Below are 15,950 nucleotides of genomic sequence, written 5' to 3' on the forward strand. Positions count from 1 at the left end.
TAACAGACGGCTCCGCTCAGTCTGTTACCAAGTGCAATGCTTAGTGATGGATGGAATGCCTATACTTCGCCCGAGAGGGGAAAGTAGGGAGGCTACAATAACGCACTAGTCTCACCTGGTAAGGGGAGAAGGCGCTTTCGCAGGCGTACGCCCAGAACAGGAGTCCGTCCTACACGCCGGGGGCGTTGAGGACATGGGCTGCTACTGGTTCCACGCGAAGATTGTAAAACCTTGCGAAGGTACTGGGCGTAGCCCAACCCGCAGCACTGCAGATGTCTGCCAGAGAGGCGCCTTGTGCCAGTGCCCACGAGGAGGCCACACTCCGAGTGGAGTGGGCCCTCACTGCAAGCGGGCACGGGCGATCTTGGGACTGGTATGCCACCGTGATGGCATCCACAATCCAGTGCGCCAATCTCTGTTTGGAGACAGCCCCCCCCCGGGTGCTGTCCTCCGTAACAGACAAAGAGCTGCTCGGAGCTTCTTAGGCTTCGTGTGCGGTCCAGATAGAGGCGCAGCGCGCGTACTGGACACAACACATTAGAGGTTGGGTCTTCCTCCCCTGAGGGGAGCGCCTGCAGGTTCACCACCTGGTCCAGGAAGGGAGTGGTGGGAACCTTGGGCACGTAACCGGGCCGGGGTCTCAAGACAACGTGAGAATCGCCGGGCCCGAACTCTAGGCACCCTTGGGACACGGAAAATGCCTGTAGGTCCCCCACCCTCTTGATAGAGGCGAGCGCCGTCAGGAGTGCAGCTTTCATAGACAGATGAGGGAGACTGGCAACTCCGAGGGGCTCAAACGGGGCCGTACCAAGGCCCTGTAGGACCACGTTAAGGTCCCAAGAGGGTACAGAGCGCGGTCGAGGTGGATTCACCCTTCTCGCGCCCTTGAGGAACCTGGTGACCAAGTCGTGCTGACGAGAGACTTACCCTCCACGAGATCGTGATGTGCGGCAATGGCCGCAACATACACTCTCAGAGTGGAAGGGGAGAGATTACTCTCAAGTCTCTGCTGTAAAAAAGCAAGCACCGACCCGATCGGGCAATTCCGTGGGTTCTCCTCCCGGGGAGAACACCAGGACGAAAAGAGGCGCCACTTATAGGCGTACAACCGCCTAGTGGCAGGGGCTCTAGCCTGCAGAACAGTCTCCCGGACCGCTACCGACAAGCCCCTTAGGGTCTCCTCGTCCCGTCCAGGGGCCAGGCATGGAGTTTCCAGAGGCCTGGGTTGGGGTGCCAAACCGTGCCCTTCCCCTGTGACAACAGGTCCTTCGACAGGGGAATGGGCCAGGGGGGGGGGCCGTCGTCAGATCTACCAGATCCGAGAGCCAGGTCTGGTTGGGCCAGTATGGCGCCACTACCAGGACCTGATGCCCCTCTTCCCTGACCTTGCACAGGACCTGTGCAAGGAGGCTCACTGGGGGGAAGGCGTACTTCCGCTTGTCCCGCGGCCAGCTGTGTGCTAGGGCATCCGTGCCGAGGGGACCCTCGGTCAGGGAGTACCAGAGCGGGCAATGGGTGGAGTACGGGCAGGCAAACAGGTCCACCTGTGCTTGACCGAACCGCTCCCATATGAGCTGGACTGCGCGGGGTTGGAGCCGCCACTCTCCGCGGGGAGTGCCTTGACGAGAGAGCGCATCGGCTGCCTGGTTCAGGTAGCCCGGGAGAAACGTGGCCTGCAGGGACTTTGTCACCTGCTGACTCCAGAGGAGGAGGCGTCGGGCGAGTTGCGACAACTGCCGTGAGCATATGCCGCCCTGGTGATTGATGTACGCCACAGCAGTCGTGCTGTCCGACCGGACTAGCACGTGTTTGTCCCGCACGAGGGGCTGGAGCCTCCTCAGTGCCAGATGGACTGCTAGCAACTCTAGGCAGTTGATATGCCACCGCAGTCAGGGACCCGTCCAGTGACCCGATACTGCGTGCCCGTTGCACACCGCACCCCACCCTTGCAGGGAGGCGCCTGTCGTTATCACGACACGCCTCGAAACCTGTCCGAGCGGAACCCCCGCTCGGAGAAAGGTCAAGTCTGACCAGGGTAAGAGAGTGCGAAGGCACTGAGGCGTTACCGTAATCCGCCCTGGTGCCGGCGTGCCACGCCGTCCAGGGAACCCGACTCTGTAGCCAGTGCTGAAGCGGCCGCATGTGCATCAACCCGAGAGGGATTACCCCCGTCGAGGACACCATGTGCCCCAGGAGCCTCTGAAAGTTCTTCAGTGGCGTCGAGGGATTCTGACTGATCAACCTCAGACAGCGCAGCACTGACTGTGCACGCTCGTTGGTGAGACGTGCTGTCATACGGACAGAGTCTAGTTCCATCCCCAGGTAAGAGGTGCTCTGCGCGGGGGAGAGCTTGCTCTTCTCCTGGTTGACCCGGAGGCCTAGACGGTCCATCCAAGACACCGTCCGGACGAGAGTGTTGTGGAGGAAAACCCAGGGGAAATATCTCTCTTTGTGAGTAAGTGGGTGCCGGGCCCTGAAAAGGGCCCGGACTTGATGGAGACGCGGCAGGCAGCGTCCTTCCCCGATCCAGCGTTGGAAAGGCCGGGATCGGACCCAATGAAACTTCCCCCAGGTTCGTCCCGTCAGGGCCACTTAGCAGAGCTCTTGGCGGACTGCTGACGGGGGACCGATGCCTTCTTCCGCGGGGCTCGACGTCTCTGGTGGGTTGTCCTATGGGAGGGTCCTGGAACCGGAGGTGCCACCGCGGGAGGGGGGGGCTGTTGGGAAGCAGACTGCGGCCGAGAACGTGACGACCTGCTGGTGGCCACGGCGCGGTGCGGCAGGATCTGTTTGATCGCCTCGGTCTGCTTCTGAACCGCGGAGAACTGCTGCGCTATGTCCTCCACGGTATCACCAAACAGCCCGGCTTGCGAGATGGGCGCGTCTAGAAGGCGAGCCTTCTGGGCGTCGCTCATCTGCGCAAGGTTAAGCCACAGATGCCTTTCCTGGACCACCATTGTGGACATCGACCGACCCAGGGCGCCCACCATGGCCTTCGTCGCCCAAAGCGCGAGGTCTGTAGCAGTGCGCAACTCACTCATGCGAGCTGGGTCGGGCTTCCCGCCATCCAAATCCTTCAGGACTTTCGCCTGAAAGACCTGGAGGACCGCCATAGCATGGTGAGCAGAAGCGGCCTGTCCAGCAGCACTGTAAGCCTTCGACACGAGTGTCGAAGATTTGCTTACATGCTCTCGACGGGAGTCTAGGTCGACCCCTCCAAGTGGCAGCTGTCTGCGGGCACAAGTGGCCCGCGACCGCACACTCCACCCGGGGAACGTCGACGTAGCCTCTAGCCGCTCCTCCATCCAGGGAAGCTACAGCCGCCGAACCCTCCTGCCTGATACGCGCCGAAAAGGGCGCATTCCAGGACTTGGAGAGCTCTTCATGCACCTCCGGGAAGAACGGCACCGGGGCAGGGCGCGGCTTTTGACCACGCCCCGATCCCAGAAACCATGCATCCAACCGCGAGCGTTTCGGGGAGGGTGGAGCCTCACACTGCAACCCGATGCACGCGGCTGCCCGAGAGAGCATAGCCGACATCTACGCGTCCGTCTCCTCTGGCACTCGACTGCCTGACGACAGGAGATCAGAGGAGTCTTCCGCATCAGATGCCAGCAGGCAGCTGTCCGATGCAGCGACAGAAATGGAGTCATCATCCCTATACGCAGTCTTTCCACTATGAGACGGCTGTCTGCCGCTCGTAGGGGACGAACCAGGTGAGCGTGCAGGGGTATGGATGGTCCGCTAGCATGTAGCTGACGGAGCGACATCCATAGGAGTCCCCAAATCACCCCCGCCGCTCGCCAAAGCAATCAACCGCGCTGAAACAGCGGCTGAAGACGCCTGGGAAGCAGACGGGGTGGTGGCAGCGCTCGAAAAGAACGTAGCCAACCGTGACCGCAACACCCTGATTGCCATGTCCGCACACACGGGACATGCCGAATCAGTGAAACCTGCCTCAGCATGCTTGAGCCCCAAGCAACTGACGCAGGTATCATGGCCGTCAGACTCCGGGATGAGTCTGTCACATCGGAGGACACATGCCGCATCCGGAGGGACTTACCTCTTAAGGTCTGTAGCCTTCTGCCGAAACGCCCAGGGGAAGTCCACCGAAAGGAGAAGTCCCCTGCTCCGCGATGTAAATCCAGCAGGTTTTTAAAAAGTTTCTCGAAGTCGAGTAAAGCGTGTCGCATAACAACACACAGGTTCCGAAAGAACAAAGGATAAGTGAATGACCGCCGCCATCTTCCTTTATACCCGTATGCACGGGGCGGAGACTGGCGTGCGCGTGCCATTCGCCAAGCCCATTGGCGTTTTATAATTAATTATCTCGGAGAAGGTAGGTTCTCAAGATCAAACCCCAGTCAGTCTCTCACAACGTCGAGAGACCGACTGAAGGGGAACTTTTATTTCACAATTATATATCATAATATAGATATTTTTGTAGGAAATAAATGTAATTAAAAAAAGTCTATAAAAATACTAGTGTAGAGTAAAACATTCCCAAACTAATTAAAGTGCACCGTATTAAAATAAGAAAACAAAAAATTACAAGCTATTGGAAAAAATGACAACAAAAAAGGATAAATTAAATGTAAAAAAATAAATAATAATAAATCAGTTGTGATTGGTGTGGATTATTAGGCTGCCGACACTTAGTTCACAAAAAATGTCATAAATTACTCGCATTACACTGAGCTAAGCTAATCAATATGAAGCAGTTCTGTCCAAATTATATATATATGTGTATGTATGTATGGCTGTTTTGCACATTTGTCAGAAACAGCAGAAAACAGTTAGTCAGTTAAATCTTAATTTTCTGTTTGTGTTTTGCCCTTTCATGCACAAATTGTATCATTGGTAAAACATGTATTCACTTGAAACCAGCTTGTAAACAATTTCATGCATTTTTTGCATCATTTGTTGATATTTCCAGTTACTGAAAATTGCAGAAAATTAATGACAAGGAGTAAAGGAAAACACTTATGGAGGATATGAATGAATATGAAAACAGGCAGTTTATAATATTAAATTATTGAAGAGCCCATCCTTCCTGAAACACTTTTTTCAAACACGCCCCTACATCTCTACCTCAGTCTGTGGGTGGCAGAGTTTCATAACACCACCCAAATGTATAAATATAGAATATTCGGGCCAATCACATTGCACTGGATCGCTGTTCCCTTACATAAAACCGCATAAACGTTGCATTAAACCAAATACACAAAATAATGTTATTTTTTAGAACCATCATATGACCCCTTTAACGTTTTCTTTTCTTCTCACAGTCTGATGCTGATACTCCATACCCAACCATACAATTGGTAGAAACTGACTGGAAAATGGCTTTCTCCAAAAGGCTTCAAGTCATTGTCAAAGTTGATGGTGTGGAGATGTGCAGGGGAATAGGAGTTGAAGAAGGAACACTTGCAGCCTTCAGTGCTTACTATGTTTTCAACTTGGCTTATCCACCCTACATGAAGAATACACTGACAGCATGCCATAGCAAAAATTACTGAGTTGGGTGGCAAGCCCCTTCTAATAACTGTCATCCGAATAATTTATATCCTGTGCTGAAAATGCCCCAACAATATTGATGCACAAGTGTAGAAGAAAAACCTTCACCTTAATGAAACTCATTCAACATGTTGGTCTGGTTCACAACCATGAACCCAATTTCAGCATCACTTGTGGAGTGAATAACTGCAAGTCATCTTTTACACTATATGAGTCTTTCAGGCGTCATGTCTATCGGAAACATAGGAAGCTTGTTCTACCTCACGATGATATGGATGCGACTGAATACATGGACAATGATTTTGAGGAAATGGACTGTCAGAATGATCTGGAGCATACCAATGAGCTACATGCTAGGATAGATGAAATCCATCCACTTAGTAGGAATGAGCTTTTGATAACTTTAAAGAAAATCTCTTCAGCTTTATTCTTAAATGTAGAGAAAAAAATCACATTCCACAGACTGTCCAGCAGGAAATAGTGAATGACATAATTTTTTTTGTTATTTTAAAGAGAATTATGACTCTTTTATTACGTACCACCTTCAAAAAAATGGGTTCAACATTTTAGAATGTCCTGAAATAAGAGAAATGGTACAGTCAAGAGATTTTTTTGAAGACGCTTCCAAAATTGTTAGCTCTCCTTACATGTTGAAAGACCATTGTAAATCTAAGCTTAGGCTGGTCGAACCGGTACATCATATTTTGAGATCACCTAGTGGACACAAAATAGGCACATATTCATATGTACCCATCACTGAGGTTTTAAGGAACTATTGCTCACATGAGGACATATTTGATGAAATTCAATAAAACAACTATTTTGACAGAGATCCAGATTATTTAATTGACTACTCGGATGGTACATATTTCAAGGAACATCCCTTCTTTAAAGCTAATCCGCATGCCTTACGTCTTCATTTTTATGAAGACGAATTTGAAGTTGTCAACCCCTTAGGTTCAAAGAAAACCAAGCACAAGCTTGTTAGGACTCTGACCTTCCTGTCTCGAGCTTTCTAGCTTCCTGCGCAGAGTCATGACATTGCCACGTCTTTCGTGTTTCTGTTGTATTATGTCTGTTGTATTATGCGTAGCTTTATGTTGTTACTTGACGCCACGTGTCTTCCTGTTATGTCTCTCAGCCCCACCCTCCTATCTCCTGTAATTTCTTAAGGGTTTCATTCCCATCGTCTGTTTTGTGTTTCACCTTCGTTAGGGTTTTATTCCCATCACCTGGTTAGTTGTTTCACTCTCGTTATGGTTTCATTCCAATCACCTGTCACCACTCTCCCCATGTAATCACTCCTCGTTAGTGTCTCCCTTTATATAGTCTCAGTTGCTCTCTATTCAGTGTCGGTGCATTGTCTATTGTCTCTATGCCCAACACTGATGTCTTGCGTGCACGGTATTATCCCTGTTATTGGATTACCTGGTTCCTGTTACAGTTTGTGAACTTATTATTTCTCTTTTATATAGACCTTGTTTTGTCCCCCTCGTGGGAAGTGTTTGTTTTGCTAGTGTTTTTGTGTTTGTTTTTCCCCATTGTGCGTGTTTTATTTAATAAAGAATTCTTGTTAAACCTTCGTCTGCCTGCATCTGGGTTCTGTCCAAGCCATTTTGTGACAGAATGCACCGACCAAGAAGAACCCAGCAGGCAGCTCTTTTGGCTGCAGCCTCGTCCCCTCTGCATCATTCGCCAGGGGAACTTGGACCTGGATGTCTACCTGGACAGGTTCCTGGAGGCCGCAGGGGAGGTGCTCCCCGGGAAGGAAGAGGTGACTGCGGCGTTCAACAGCGGCCTGAGTGTTCCCCTATCGCCAGCGGAGATGAGGAGGCTGAGACCTCTTGACTTTGAAGGCGTACTCCGGTTCGTCATGAGCCGACCGGAGCCCAGGGTCTCCGTCCTACCGAGGGTGTCTTCTCCGTTGGGCCCAATCACTGAGGGTCTCGCCCTGAAGCTCGGGGTCGTGACCACCTTCTCGGACCCTGCAACCTCTACACCAACTACCAGTCTTCAGGGCAAGCGTGGAAGGAGAGAGTCCTGGGGGTCTTCTTCGGAGGCCTCCAACGCGGAGCCAGCCCCGTCCTTCACCTCCTTCCTCCAGCCGACTACCAGGCAATTGGCTCGGCAGAAGAGGAAGAGGCAAAGGAGGGGGGCACGTAAACCTGCCCATCCGCAGGCTGCCGTACCTGCCCTTCCGCAGGCGGCATTCCAGCCGGTGCCTCAGGCTCATGTTTCTTTCCCCCTTGGACACGCACCTCTCCCTAGCCCCTTCAAGTCCCCGCCGGTCTCGTCCGGTTGTTTCAAGTCCCCACCGGTCTCGTCCAGTTGTTTCAAGTCCCCGCCGGTCTCGTCCAGTTGTTTCAAGTCCCCGCCGGTCTCGTCCGGTTGTTTCAAGTCTCCTCCTCCTGTCCCACCCTTTTCTGGTGTCCCCAAGGTTTGGCCGAGTTAAATGATGAACTAAAGCAACTGTCCATTGGTCAAAATGACAAAAAAACACACCTGTACAGTTGTCAGAGCAAACTTTGCACATATCTGGAATTGTTGGATCAGCTTCACAAAAGTGGTTTCTGTTTAGGATTTTGCCATTTTTGCCATACGGCACACCGTATTCCTTCCAATAGCAAACATTGGAATGTTTCTCTGTTATGCCGTGGCATTGTTGACATTGTAATTACCCCAAAGGTGAAAAGGGAAAACCTAGCAATTTGTGAGTTTTTGACACAGCTGAGTGATGTTTTTGGGGATGTTGTAACACCCAAGTGTCATTATTTGAGTCACTACTCAAGGCTAATATCCATGTATGGACCTTTGCGTTTACTTTGGTGCATGCGTTTCGAGGCAAAGCATCAGTATTTTAAAACTGTTGCAAGTAGCTGTAGAAATTTCATTAATATTGCCAAAACTTTAAGCGAAAGGCACCAGATGAAACAATGCTGGGAATTTTCCACTCCCAATATCCTTGATGAATTTGAGATGGTAGTAGGTAGGAGTATAGAGACTCCTTTGTCATCGCTACCATTAGACCTAAAGAAAATTCTTACAAATGTACATGGAAGTGAAGATTTGTGCAAAGACATTCAGCGTGTTTCAGAAGTGACTGTTGACAGTGTGAAGTATGCTTTAAAAGATGTATTCATAGTTGACTACGTCCATGCAGAAGACTTTCCTCTATTTTTCCAAATTAAGTACATTTTAAATGTCAATACTGTATGGTTTCTTTGTGGGAAGTTTTTAATACCAGTGTTGTATGATTCACACTTTCATGCGTACACAGTCAAAGCACGAATGCACTTTGAAGTTTATTGGATTCTTACCCTTTAGTAAAGTCCCACAAATGCTGCCATCAATTCTGATCACCATGCACTTGCTGTTTTGAAGCAGAATTGTATAAAAAAAAAGAATTGGGCTCTGCCTCTTCCTACCTCCGCCAGCACTATTGCTTCGCTGCTGGACCGGTCCGAAGTTAATAGTTCGTCTGCCACCTACAGGTCATTAATAATCCAGCAATACCTGCTTAAACCACGAGTCACTAGTCTGTGTTCAATTGATTTTACACAATTTAAAATACGAAGACGCAAGTTTTGTTTAACTACATTTTATTTATTTTTCATTCGTTTTGTAGGTGCACATTTTAGTTACTGTGTAGTTTTCATTTTATTTCAGTTAATGAAAACTAATAGTTTCAGTTTTCATGATAGTTTTCGTTTACGATATTAACCCTGGTTCTGTGTTTATACTGTATACTGTATGTAGAAATGTGGTTACCTAGCAGAGATTCAGGTTCAGCGTTGCTCTATTCATGTTTAAATCTCTGTTCAACATAAATACTTTCAGAATGACTAAATCCCTGGGATACCTCAGAGCTTTGTGGTCAAAGGCCTTAAAAAAGAAACAACAACCCAAGGCGAGCACATCAGATATAGAAAACTTCTGTCAATTGTATCCGGAATGTGTCATCATTTCCCCTTAGTGTTTTAATTGCCGCTTCCACACCCGTCTTTCTTTCTTGCCCACTCGTTTCTTCTCAGTCTTCATGAGAGGGATTTTCTATCTTCCATAAAAGGAGATATTTCAGTAAAGATCAATGATAAGACTTCACATATACAAATGATCTGCAGTGGTCTTCCACTAATGAGTTGATATATATTCACTTGAGTGTGACATGTTTCATTTATTTTTAATATATGTAATCAAATCTTGTATTCAAATAAAAATGGCAATAAACACAGCTGATAAGAGAGCAACACACCAAGTATTATACCAGAGTGTCTGATGCTGTGTACAGGATCTGTTTTGAAGGCACAATCTTAGGTGTTGATATGTAACAGGGAAACTCCTATTCGTGCCATAATGAACTGAAATGCATGATATCGCTACAAATGATTGTGCTGGGCTACAGGAATGTTTGTTATAACACAGGGACCAGAGGATAACAGGAGGTAGGTATAAGGCTGTTTATTCACAGGCATACACAGTCAGACATCCACAAGTTAACATCAATAGGGTAAACATTCACATGTTATACATCCACAGGTTATAATCACAGGTAAGGAACAACAGGATCAGAGCTAGCGTGACAACAACAACAACTAGACCTGACAATGAACTGTGGCATGAGGTGAGTATAAATAGAGTCCAGATAATGTGCTACAGATGCATGTGAGTAGCTGGTGGATAGTGTTGGTGCCGGGGACAGAGTCCGATACAGTACCCCCCTCCAGGGTCCAGCGGATCTCCCAGGAGCGTTTGGGTGGATGCTGTGGAAGTCTCTTAGTAAACCAGAGTCCAGAATATCACAGCGGCCCACCTATGATCGCTCCTCTGTTCCATACCCCTCTTAGTCTCGTTCGTCGGGAGTCCAGAATGGCCTCAACGCGGTAGATCAGTTGGGTGAAGCCAAAGGGTGGAGGAGAAGAGGAATCAACCGCTGCACTCAGGGTTGTGTAAGTGTAAGACAGGGTAAGTGAAGTGTTTGAGGAGGGAGACATAGAAATAAAAATATTCGAAAAAAACAATTTGCTCATCGTCAATAAATTTGTAGAATTGTTCTCTTAACCAAACAAACAGCTCAGACCTGCCCCTGGCCTACAAGACCCCTCGCTAATGCAGATCTATGTTCCTGCCAGATCACTGCGGTCTGCAAAGGAACAACGACTAGTGGTACCATCCCAAAAAGGAAAAAAGTCACTCTCCCGTACCTTCTCTGGATCTGTTCCACATTGGTGGAATGATCTACCTGTTGCTACAAGATCAGCAGACTCGGTTGCCATCTTTAAAAAACGCATCTCTTCCGTCAACACTTCACTGATTGATTTATCCTAATTCTGTTCCCTTTCCTTCTTAAAAAATAATAATAATAAAAGTACTAATCTCACTATTCTTAGCTTTGTATTGTGTGCTAGGCTTTAATGGACTAGTTTTGATGCACTTATGTATTTTGTTGCTTATGTTGTTATAATTGCTTCCAATGTTTCCTCATCTGTAAGTCGCTTTGGATAAAAGCGTCTGCTAAATGACTAAATGTAAACGTAAAATGATAAAAATTATAACCCAATGAGTGTATGTTGACCAGAAAACAAATGTTATCTTAGGGAACCAGGTTACATTTTGCTTCTTAAATTCCATTCCCCATCCTCTCAGGATACATGGAATCAGTGTACAAGTACTGCCGGCACATTGTTTCATTATTTGTGTAGCATAAACACCAAAAAATACATTTGAGCTTCCAATCTTACAATTTCTCTTTATTTGTTAAGATTTATTTTGGGGTGTTTTTGCCTTTATTTGGACATCAACATTTTTTGAGAAGACAGGAAGTGAAGTGGGCGAGAGAGACGGGGTGGGATCGGGACAATGTTTCTCTATGGCACTGAGTTCTAAAGATATTTGAGTTCCAGTCCCCATGCAACTGCCATTGGCTCATCTGTGTTCAAGGGGAGGTGCTTACCGTTAGGACAATAAACTTCTTGAGGTCTTGCTTTAAGATGCTTTTAAAACCTGATTCCACATATTTTCTGACCGTTCAGGCAAGACAAGTCAACTTTATTTATTATATAGACCTATAGAATTTTCATTGTTACAAGGGAAACATATTGACTATAAGCAAAACATATAAGGTTATCTAAGTCAAAACAAAAAAGGTGAAAACACAGAAGACAGAAACACACACATTGATTCAAACACACACAGACAAAAAAAACTCAATATGCACAAGTCCTAACACACAAAGACAAACACACAAATGCGCACACACGGACACGCAGACACATGCACAGACACGCAGGAGAGAGAAACACAGGTCAAATATTAAACACACTATAAATTCCTATATGCAATATTAGTTCAATAAAACTTTTTACATTTTAAAGCAGCCCCCAGCCAGACAAACAGTATGCAAATATCTACAAGGCTAAATACAAATAACTAACAGTAAATTATAGATTTAAGTTTTTACTGACTGGTCTTCTTTCATTATACAGTCCAAGTCATCCATTTTAAAAAATCACAATTGAAATTTAGTAATAAAAAACAGATAAATGGTGGTAATAAAGTGGTTAATAAATGATGAATTTAAATTGGGTGAACTATCCCTTTACATATTTTTATCTTCACCTATGAATGTTCCGTACCCTTCATTGACCCCTTCTCACAATTCCATCGTTTGAGCAGAAGGAATGTGATGAAAGACATTATTACGACACATACAGGAAAGCGGCTCATGTTATGACGTTATTCATCACGGCTGTATGAACCTTTCACTGATGACTCACATGAGGAATGTCCAGAACTGGCGCGATGTCACGTGTCTGATATGTTTAGCGGGAAGCAGAGCAGATGTGGGCTGCGTCAGTGGAAGCATGAGTGGTCAGCTTCAATCTATTGTTCACAACACATTCATACATATACAGTACTATAGGGATACATATTCATTCACACATGCTGTACATATATGCTGGCATGCGGGTGTGTTATGAATAATTCTATTCTCTGTTTTTACCGTGTTGCTGACGGCTCTGGTGGTTATGGAAACTACTTTCACTTTGAGAGAATGCACACATCAGTTGAAGTGTTACATTACATTTTTCTACACCAAACCCATTTGTTTGCATTCAGGAGACTTGAAATATACGGCATATGGGGTTATTTCTCTGTCATTTTAGAAACTAGCCTAGCCTACTTTATAAAACAAATCCGCGCGTTCGTTCCAAAGATAAGAAAGGCATTGAGGGTTTGAAAAACACTGTGCAAGACAAATTGTTCTGTTGGATGTATGCAATAATTCAATAATAACAGACAATATAAATGCTGCTAGATTTGATAAAGGGAACTATGTCAGGTCACAGACAACTGAACGTCAAGAGACTCAGTGTTACTCAATGTTTTGTTTTTGAAATACTGCACTGAAATGTGAATTAGTCATACTTTTGTCTGTCAACCGTAGAAAGTCATTAAAGCGAGCCGTAAACACTGACTCAAGAGTGGTAAGGCAGAGATGGGCGGAGCTGCAAGTCAGACATGAATAAAAGCCCTTCAGAGTAACATTCACACACAGCAGTCTGCAGGACTTTTAAAGTGTGTTACAGTATTAGTATTGTTCATGATGAAGCCTGTTTGTGCGCTGCTGTTAATGTCGCTGTGCGCATGCGCAGAGATTACTGAAGCCTGCAGCTGCTCTCCTACACATCCTCAGCAAGCTTATTGCAATGCAGATATCGGTAAGATTGATTCATTTTTCCTTTCTCATTCTTAGGTTTGATTTCTAAAGTACATGTGGGAACACAATCTACAGACATCTGCACAATAACAGCAGAGAGAGATTGTAAATGTAGGTTTTATTTCTCCTGTTTCCAGTTATCAGAGCTAAAGTAGTGGGACAGAAGGAGGTGCTGACTGGCAATGACAAATATGGCAATCCTGTCAAGATGATCCAATATGATATCAAACAGACAAAGGTTAGAGAAGGATCATCATCATCACCATTTGATTTGCCCATTTGCAAAGGCAAAGCGTAGATCTTAAGTTATTGCTGCACATTCATGTTATTTCTGAATGACCTCAGCGACATCATTGGGGCAGCGGGTGGGCACTAGAATCAGATTAATGTGACGTGAGGCTGGACAGCGGTGTGAATGTGTGGCAGTTCTATGTGGTTCTGCTACGGACCTCCTCATGTCGTCTTATTTTCACAGATGTTTAAAGGACCCGATGGGGAAATTGACATTGTCCTCACAGGCCCATCCGCAGCTCTGTGTGGCGTTCACCTTGACAGCTATGACAAAGAATACCTGATCACAGGTAAACACTGATCCATCCGTTATGAAGAATTATTACAAGGCTCATTTGAATGCTTGATTCTGATTGGCCAGTCGCGACATTCAAGGGGTTCTTCTTTTTAAATAACAACCTCTCAAAACTAATAACACCCTGTAACCCGGTTGATGCAAATCATTTGGAGAGGGGCCGTGTAATATGACACAAAAATTCATTATAAATATGTCTTTAAATAACATATATGACAACATAATTACAAATGATTAAAACAATTTGCCTGTTTGTCATGTTTGAACGTTGTTTCTTACTTTAAAACATAAACCAAAGGTCTTTTCCTCACAGAAGGTCTTTTTTTCTCATGTGGCAAGTAGTCATGTAATAAGCGGGATAATGTTCAAGCAGCCGGCTGTTATTGTGATCTAAACCCCTTCAGTGTGACACAAGACCGGCTGCCTGAAAATCATCCCTTACTTAAACAGAAACCAAATAACATTTGCTTGCCTGTAACTCAAACGCTGTGTCTTGGCTTTGTTCAGGTAATCTGGATTCAAACGGCACATTGCGTGTTAATCTCTGTGACTACATTGAATCTTGGGAGTCACTGAGTTTGACTCAGAAGAAGAGTTTGGGACAGCGCTACCAGATGGGCTGTGAGTGTAAGGTACGGCATCAAGATGACTCTGTGATGAGTTAGGATCAGAGATCTGAACAGAGTACTAAACCTTTCCTGTTGACGTGTTGTTGGTTAAAAGTTGTGCACTTTATTAAGTGTTTCATTGGACAGATGTAAAACCCTCATCTCTGTCATCAGCTCTTCATTAATTAATGTCTCTACTCTTTATCCAGATTATTCAATGTTCTGTCATTCCCTGCTTCATCACTGATGCTGCCGAGTGTCTGTGGACTGATTGGGTGATGGATGGAACTGTTCAACGCCCGCAGGCTCAGTATTACACCTGCATTAAAAGACATGACGACAGCTGCTCCTGGTACCCTGGACCCGCCTCATCTAAACACAGTTCCTGAACGTGGAGGATCCTTACTATAGCTCCCAACATCACTGATTCAGAAAGCACTCACGACTCACAGTATATTGCTTGAAATATATTTCAGTCATACAAATGCTGTGTCTGAAGAATGTTTCCGGTATTGTACAATAATTCCTTTCTTTTTAAAAGTTCCTTTTGTTTTCATCATTTTGGACAGTTCGAGAGCCGAAAAGAGCTCCTTTAACCAGGAATGTCTGAATTTTGTGCTAGAACCGTGTCATGTATCCTGTACTGTGCATACAGTAGAACATGCAAGAACTGCCAATTATTTTCTAATGTACATGATTTTGCTCTGAATTGAAGCTTTTTGTGTTTTCTGCACAGCCACTTTGCAACAGATTAAATTGTGAAAAGCGCCTCATGAATAAACTTTTATTGAAGATATGCTGTGGGTTTTTCTTCACTGCTGAATTTTCTCTTTTGTGGCGGGCAGAAAAAGTAACACAGACACAGTTGTTCACAATTTGTACCTCCAGAGGGTGATTTATTAATAATCTGGTGCAGGGTGTGGTGCGGTGCGAGTAGTGTGGGGGGGACCCAGCGTGTGCGAGAGACATGTGGCTTGCCTGGTGTTACATGTAAGACATTTTCAAGGATTGTATAAACAAATGGTAAATGAAGTAAAAATCAAGTTGCTTTTGAGAGACAGAGGTCATAACAAATGTTTGTCATTTAATAACAAGCAGGTTTCTGTCACCATTTCACGTCCATAGTATTTTTCCATACCATGCAAGTCAAAGCTGTATTGTAGCAAACATTCTTCAGAATTTCTTCCCTTGTTTTAAGACCCAGACACTTCTCAGATGAAAGCACACAAAGATGAGGCATAATGACTATAGATATGTATGCGTGCATGTATATTTTTAATGGATTGATTTATTAATTCACACAAACATACAATAGAATAAAGTGAAAATTACAACAAGGAAGAATTGTAATGAAGAGTAATTTTAAATAAACGCATGTCCTAATTCTTAACTTCAGGCGTGTTTTGTTTTTGTTTAGTTTGCATGTAAATATAAATTAACAGATGCGTAATCTAATTCTTTGAATAAAGAGAAAATGTATCAGTTGACATTTTCAGCCAATGAGCATGAAGCTGTGTCGTCA

General features: G+C 45.6%; 1 protein-coding gene across 1 annotated transcript; it reads left to right on the plus strand.

The window, feature by feature from the left end:
• The first annotated feature begins 13,058 nt into the window (after nt 1–13,058).
• timp2b (TIMP metallopeptidase inhibitor 2b) lies at nt 13,059–15,816 on the plus strand. The gene is made up of 5 exons (XM_079455509.1): nt 13,059–13,235; nt 13,372–13,472; nt 13,710–13,815; nt 14,328–14,452; nt 14,638–15,816. The coding sequence occupies exons 1-5, from the start codon at nt 13,118–13,120 to the stop codon at nt 14,815–14,817; spliced, it is 630 nt and encodes a 209-aa protein (XP_079311635.1). The 5' UTR covers nt 13,059–13,117; the 3' UTR covers nt 14,818–15,816.
• The last annotated feature ends 134 nt before the right edge of the window (nt 15,817–15,950 follow it).

The sequence above is a fragment of the Barbatula barbatula genome (assembly GCF_947034865.1).
Source record: "Barbatula barbatula genome assembly, chromosome: 5".
NCBI lineage: Eukaryota > Metazoa > Chordata > Actinopteri > Cypriniformes > Nemacheilidae > Barbatula > Barbatula barbatula.